Consider the following 6849-nt stretch of genomic DNA (forward strand, 5'->3'; position numbering starts at 1 on the left):
GGTTACAAATTTCTAATTTACAGCTTCTTTAAGTAAAAGAACGCGACCTGCGAGTGTGACACGACTTGCAAGTCAGACTCTAATCGACCAGATGCCAGCGATAAACTCAGGGAATTTTAAGTCCACATTGCAAGAACTATACCGCGCTTGTTTATTCTGGCCTCGTGGCAATTTCACCCATTTTTTTTTTGATTAAACAATGTTGGTCGTACTTTTGATTGGTGTTTGTTACCTTAATCTTGTTGACGTAGTTGATGGCGTGGTTGAACTCCACAGGTTGACCTCCGACCCCCGTAGTTTGGGGCTGGTTAATAGGGGCAGCCCCCAAAAGTGGGTTGGATGCCGTGTTGGTGTTGGGACCTGAAAATACAAGGGGAAAATTAAAGGGGGCAATTTTTTAAATATCTTTAGTTTTTTTTAATTATTTATTTATTGTTATTTTTCAAGTTTTTTCACTTGAAAATGTTTGTTAAAAAATACTTAACAGGAACTTAAAACAAATGAATAAAAATTTAAACCATTTGTAAATTGTATAAAAAAGTTGATATGACTTTGCATGTTAATCATGTTCACTGAAACAGCAAAAAATTAGACTAAAATATTTTAAACAATTTTTTGCAATAAATATTCAACCAAGTAAAAAAAAATAAATTTTAGGCATTTCTTGATAAATAAGACTTTGCACTTTAGCCACAACTGTATTACCTTTACCAAAAAGAATAAATCAAAACCAAACTTTTAAAACACAATTTATGCAACACATTTCTAAAACTTTTATCCACAAGAATGAATAACAGATTTAAAGCAAATAAATTCAGACACAAAATTATGCAACATTTGACTACAAATATTTAACCAACTTCAAACTTAAAATTCAAATAGTTATAGAAAAGAATTGGACTAGTCTGCACTTTAGCAATATTTGAAAAAAGGATTAACTATTTTCTTGTACAAAGTAATCATCGCCCACCACTTGAAGTTTGAAGCAAAATATATGAAAACAGAAAATTATACCACATTTCACAACAAAAATATTTAACCAAATTTAAACTTAAATTTCAAATATTAATAGAAAGATATGAAATATTGCATCATTGTTATTGAAAAAAATCTAAAAATTTTCTTGTACAGTAAATTTGTAAAGACTAATTTTTGCCCACCACTTGCTGTTGAGCTTGCCAGACTGCTTCTCTGCGTCGGAAACATTGCGTTCTGGAGTGCTTGTGCGCCACTAGGGGGCCCTGGAGGGGGTGCGGGGGACGATCGGTGGGTCGGGAGTTGGGGGAGCGTCGTTGCAAACTTTCCATGGGGGGTGTGCACCTGGGGTAGTGGTTACAGCGTAGGGTGAATAGCGTAGCACAAAGCTAAGGTTTGAACTGATTAATTGGGCCTTATAGCTGTTGAGAAGAAGTTTAGATTCACTGTTTTTTTTTGTTTGTCCAATTGAAACAAACTAAACAACTAAAAAGTTTTTTGTAATCATTAATTATTTTTGTAACTTATGATTATAATTTTCTGTTTAATTATTTAGAAGTAGAGTATACTTTTTTTTATCAAAAGAACAATTTATAAAAAGAAGCGATAACTTAAAGTTACACAAATACTGATTAAGTGCTTCAAAAGCTGCACAATGTTGGAAACAGCACACTATTATGCACCTGGGGTGATGAAATTCTTATGGTTTAAAGCAGTGGTTCCCAAACTGTGGTACGCGTACCACCGGTGGTACGCGAGAGGCTTTTAGGTGGTACGCGACTAACTTCAGCATACGTATAAATTTGCGAAAAGTTTCAACTTTTAAAACTTTAAGATTGGATAATTTGTAATGTTGCGTTTTGGTTACCTTTAATTTGAGGTTTTACACGTTTATGGCGTAACACTTATCTTGTTCAAGATAATAAAACTCTAATTGTTAGCTGGTTTGGTATGCATGAACTGATAGCAGCAGTATAGTATTGTCGCTGGTATGCATTGACCAGCTGTTGAATTTATGACTTTTATGTCTTTCTGGAATGACGTTTGTTAAACTTTAATACAGCTACATGCTCATTTTCTTATCTGTATGCTTAAATAGTTATAGTTTGAAATATTCTAGTCGGATGTTACTTAGGTGGAACATGGACACTCTACAAAAGCTCAAAATGGTACGCGAGAAAAAAAGTTTGGGAAACACTGGTTTAAAGGAATGGGTCATAACATATGTAAAGCTTTGATAGCATCAAAAAGAAAGTTGAGATCCCTGTTTTAGAGTGCTATACAAATCTTATATAAGTACTTCTAAAACCTGCACAATGTTGGAAACAGCACGCTACCAAGCAGACAGGTTGGTGCAAAATTAACACCAAGATAAACTTAGATATCAATCTTGATATTGATGTAATAAACCCAAGTAAAACATACATTGACTTGAATGGTTGTTGATGATTGCTGGCTAGGTTCCATAAGACCACTAAGAGGGTGAATTGTTTGGGAAACCATGTTTGGTCCCGTCACATTAACCTGGTCGTTCGCTGACACCTGGAATTAAACAACAAGCGAGTTGCTGAGCGTGCCGGAGAGCATAGAAATCAGTGATGTGAGTTGTTCAGTATGTTACCAAGTGTCATTTATTATAAAATGTAAAAAGTTTCTGAAATCTAAGTTACAATATTTTAAAATATGAATTAAAATAATTCAAATTGGATGTTTGTGACTATTATTTAGCTGAAATTAACTTCTAATATTTACAGTACTTGATTTTGTATTTCTATCAATAAACAAGAAGAAATTTAAGTATTTTAGTTGCGGCATGTAGTTGTTAATATTGTCTGTTTTATAATTCTTAAATTATAATTTCAGAAATTAAAATAGTGGATAGATACAGATCTAAGAATTGATGCAAAACATCAATATATTTTTTATACTCAAAATTTTTTTAGCTGCAATATGGCAGGAGTCCAGCCTAATATTATCATAATATTTTTTTTCAATCAATCCCTTTCACAAAAGTATAAATATTGCCCACAACATGTAAAAGTTAGTGGCGGAATAAAAAAATTAGAATGTTCAGAAAACTAAAATAGTGCATACAGATTACAAATTGGCACAAAACACATCCTAAATTATCATAAATAAGCAACTAATCACTTTCAAAAACACATAACTATTTCTCAGAACAAAATAATTTCCCCATATTCACCTCTATCTTGTATCCAGGTGGTAGAAAAGTGTTGAAGCCGACAATAAGATCTGGATGTCCATTGAAGAGATGCGACACCCTCGCTATTACACCAGGGGTGTCGATGCTGTGGGAAGCAAAATATATCCAGTTCATTTAAAACCACAAAGTGGAGTACACTGGGACTTGGAAGATTTAATGATAATCTTATAAATATATATATTTAAGTATTTATATCAAAAAGAATTTAGCGTTTAGCATTTGCATGTCCACTACTGTTAACAAATATTATAAGGTCATACGATAAAATATAAATATTTATGTTTTGCATTATAAAAAATAAAGTTATACACTCATACATCTTTATTTGAAAGACTAAAAATTGACTTTATTAAAAGCAACATTTCTCCATTTATATTTTATTGCCTGTGCATAGTGTAATGATGTTTACGACAATAGTTTACCTCTGAGACTTGAATTCCTTCATTATATCCAGGAAGTCGTTGTAAACTTGTGGTTGGTTGCCAAACTGAAACTTGACTTGATCCAAGTAAGACAAGGCATCCTCAACCTAAAAAATATTCAACCTTGTAACAACTTATCTATTGAAATTGCAAGTAGGCTATTTTTTAAATAAATTTCTATAGTATATTATAGGTACAAAAACGCACATTTATAAAAAAGTAAACGTCATCTGATATGAATGTACTAGATTTATTAAAATGTGATGGCACACAATATTCCTCCACCAAATCAAACCAACATTGAACCTCAGTTACACACCATGACCAGCTAAAGTATGTTATTGGTTGAAATTAGACAGCAATCTTGTATATTAAATAGAGCAGAAAACGAAAATTTATTAAAAAAGTAAATGTAACATGACAAAAATGCATAACGTTAGATGCACTAAAGAGTGTTATGCACTCAATGTTCTATGAATAAAATATCAGCAAATCCATCAGTTACAATATACTAGTAGAGATTTTTTACTACAAGTTACAATTAATATGCTTAAATTGTACTAAAATATATAAATACATTAAAGTTTGCCAAAAAAAATTGTAAATCAAACCAAAGTTGAACAGCTGTTTTACTTTTAAAGTTTAAAACAAAATCATACAGGCACAACTCACAAAGCATGTAATCAGCATACTGAGAGCTTCACAACTAAAAGCATCTGCCGGAACAATCGGTTAAAACAACAATCGACCAACCTTGAGTTTCTGGAACTGATGTTGTTGTTGCTGGGTTTGCATCGGGTTCGAGGGTTGGGGGGAGGGGGCGTGACCCTGGTGTTGGCTGATCAGACCTGCTGCCAAAACCTTTAGAATAATAAAAAAAATTAAATTCAGACGATTGATACAGGTCTAATTGAAAGCATTTTGTGACTAAGGATGTTCAAAAAATCACCAAGGCATTCTAGAATGTCTAGAGCAGTGGTTCTTAACTGGGGGGCACCAAGCAATTCTTAGGGGGGTGTGACCTAATTCAATAATTCAATATGTAACTTTTTGTAGTGATTATAATGGTTTCACTTGGTGTTTATTCTGGTTTATGATTCAGGCGGCTAACGATACACTTTACTTTTTTATGTTATCTATCTAATGTATAATTCAACAATACAGAATTGGTTTTCGTAGGGGGCACAAAGCACAGGACAATTACCAAAGGGGGTGCGGTTCAAGTCCAGAATAACGAATCCAGAATATTAAATCCTAGTATATTTTATTTGATTATTTACCTTTTTTTAAAACTTCCCCCCTTTTAAAATATTAAAAGAAAATGAAAATCAGAAATGAGGCAGGTTCAAGATGTGGAAATGAATTTAGGTAAATACTGCGGCAACCTTATCAGCTAAAAGAGCCATTTAAAGTTTAGTGTGGCAATAATGGTGATTATAATAAAGTTTTGTGTGTTTCGTTTATATTCGTTGATATGAACATATTAAGTGGACCTTCACAAGATAAAAAATACAACATAGCTAAATTAACTTTGCCACAGTGCATAACAGAGTTTTTACAACGTTAAAATATCTAAAAAAATACCGGTGCAGTTTTATTCTATCTGTCTGTAAGCCAGATTCCTTCATAAAAAGAGCCATATGACATTATCAAAAGAACTATAGGTTGCCAACCACTTTTTTAGGCAATTGTTAATTGAAAAATAAACATTTATGTTTTTAAGAAAGTGTTTTAATATACTGTCAAATTTTATACTAAATAACAATCTCGGATGTAAATGTCATACCTGAGTGATTCCACTAGGTGGCCTCTGCATGTGAGGGGCTGCGTTTGTGACGGAAGACGTCGAAAACGAATGAACCATGGTTGACTGAAGCTGGGTAACCGCTGCAGTTAATGTTGTCAAACTGGACGAAGCATCACTGAAAAAAATGTAAATTTAATACGAAAGAAGGTAAGGTAAGATCTATATTCCGGGCAACAATAATATCAGCAAATATTTCACTCAAACAGATATATCATTATAATTGGTAAATTTGAGACGATAGGAAGTAACGAATCTTCTAACATTGGAACTTTGGAATTTGTCATTTGGTTTATTTTCATTATTGACTGATTTAATATAAACTTCGGTTTATTGTGTTTAGCGTGCAATGTAAAAGAAAAACAAGAATTGTATGATTATATAGGTAGATAAACTTAATGTATTTGCATAATATGTTAGTTAATAGGTTGTATCTCAGGTACATAAAAATGGATTATCTGTATTGCCTGTTAAAAAGTTAAAAAATTAGTTATTGGTTCAAAAAATGAAAAAAAAAAAGTTTTTGATTTGTATATACGTCTGTTTTGATAATGTCAGTTGTTGATTTTTCGTCAATATCTGAAACCTTTGTGGATGGAGTCAAAAATTGAATTTGTCTGACTAAATATTTAAAACTCAGCTACGAATTGAATTTTGAACATAAATATTGGCGCTGGTCTAGAATCCTACCACATTTTCTTCTGGGGTTTATATTGCTAACGGTATTGGGTTAGGGTGTGAGTTTGGGTGGGTCAAGTTATTATATTTATTCTCACATATTCATTTATTTATGGCAATTTCAATTTTGAGAACTCAATTTGTTACAGCCAAAAAATAGTTGTAGGATCCTGGATCTAGACCAACGCCGAAATATTATCCCTGGTGAACTTACTGGAATGGTAGCGGGAATCTGGTTGGCTTTGGTCGCGCTTGAAAGGCTGTGGCGGTTACTACGGGCGGTTCCACCGGGGCATCTTGGAACTGGCTGTGCACCGTCACAAGTTGAGGGGCCACAGCGGCCTGGGGAATTACCCGGTGCTGAGAAGGGATGACATGAATGGGCTGTGGGGCCGAACCCGGGTCCTCCGACTTGATTTCACTCATATCACAACATTTCCAATTATTCCAGTAAATATGAAGGTTTTATTTAACTGTTCTGGTGTTAAATAATATTGTAATGATGTATAATGTAACAAAATGTACTAAAATAATGTAAGGTGAAAAATCTATATTCATTACACAAACTTAAAACATTATTATAAAAAATATAGTAAGATCTGCATTAAATTCACTTACAAAGGGAGAATAAACTAAAGAATGTAAAAATGTGCAGTACAAATTTTGAAATATCTAATTAATATATTTATTTTGTATGTACCACGAAACCAAAAAGTAATTAAAGTTTGTTTTATAAAAAAAAAAAA

The 6849-nt window shown here is 32.8% G+C and overlaps 1 protein-coding gene across 1 annotated transcript in view; it reads right to left on the reverse strand.

Annotated features, from left to right (window-relative positions):
* LOC146157992 (paired amphipathic helix protein Sin3a-like) overlaps positions 1–6571 on the reverse strand; it is a 30569-nt gene extending 23998 nt beyond the window's left edge. Inside the window, exons 1-8 of the mRNA XM_083385961.1 lie at positions 6318–6571; positions 5408–5543; positions 4375–4482; positions 3622–3728; positions 3179–3284; positions 2401–2517; positions 1161–1320; positions 233–360 (exon numbers count right to left, since the gene is read on the reverse strand). Coding sequence (XP_083242087.1) covers positions 233–360; positions 1161–1320; positions 2401–2517; positions 3179–3284; positions 3622–3728; positions 4375–4482; positions 5408–5543; positions 6318–6529 — 1074 coding nt within the window. The 5' untranslated portion in view covers positions 6530–6571. The remainder of the gene's footprint in view (positions 1–232; positions 361–1160; positions 1321–2400; positions 2518–3178; positions 3285–3621; positions 3729–4374; positions 4483–5407; positions 5544–6317) is intronic.
* Between the last annotated feature and the right edge of the window lie 278 nt (positions 6572–6849).

This window comes from Ascidiella aspersa, chromosome 3, assembly GCF_963924565.1.
Source record: "Ascidiella aspersa chromosome 3, kaAscAspe10.2, whole genome shotgun sequence".
In the NCBI taxonomy this organism is placed as follows: Eukaryota; Metazoa; Chordata; class Ascidiacea; order Phlebobranchia; family Ascidiidae; genus Ascidiella; species Ascidiella aspersa.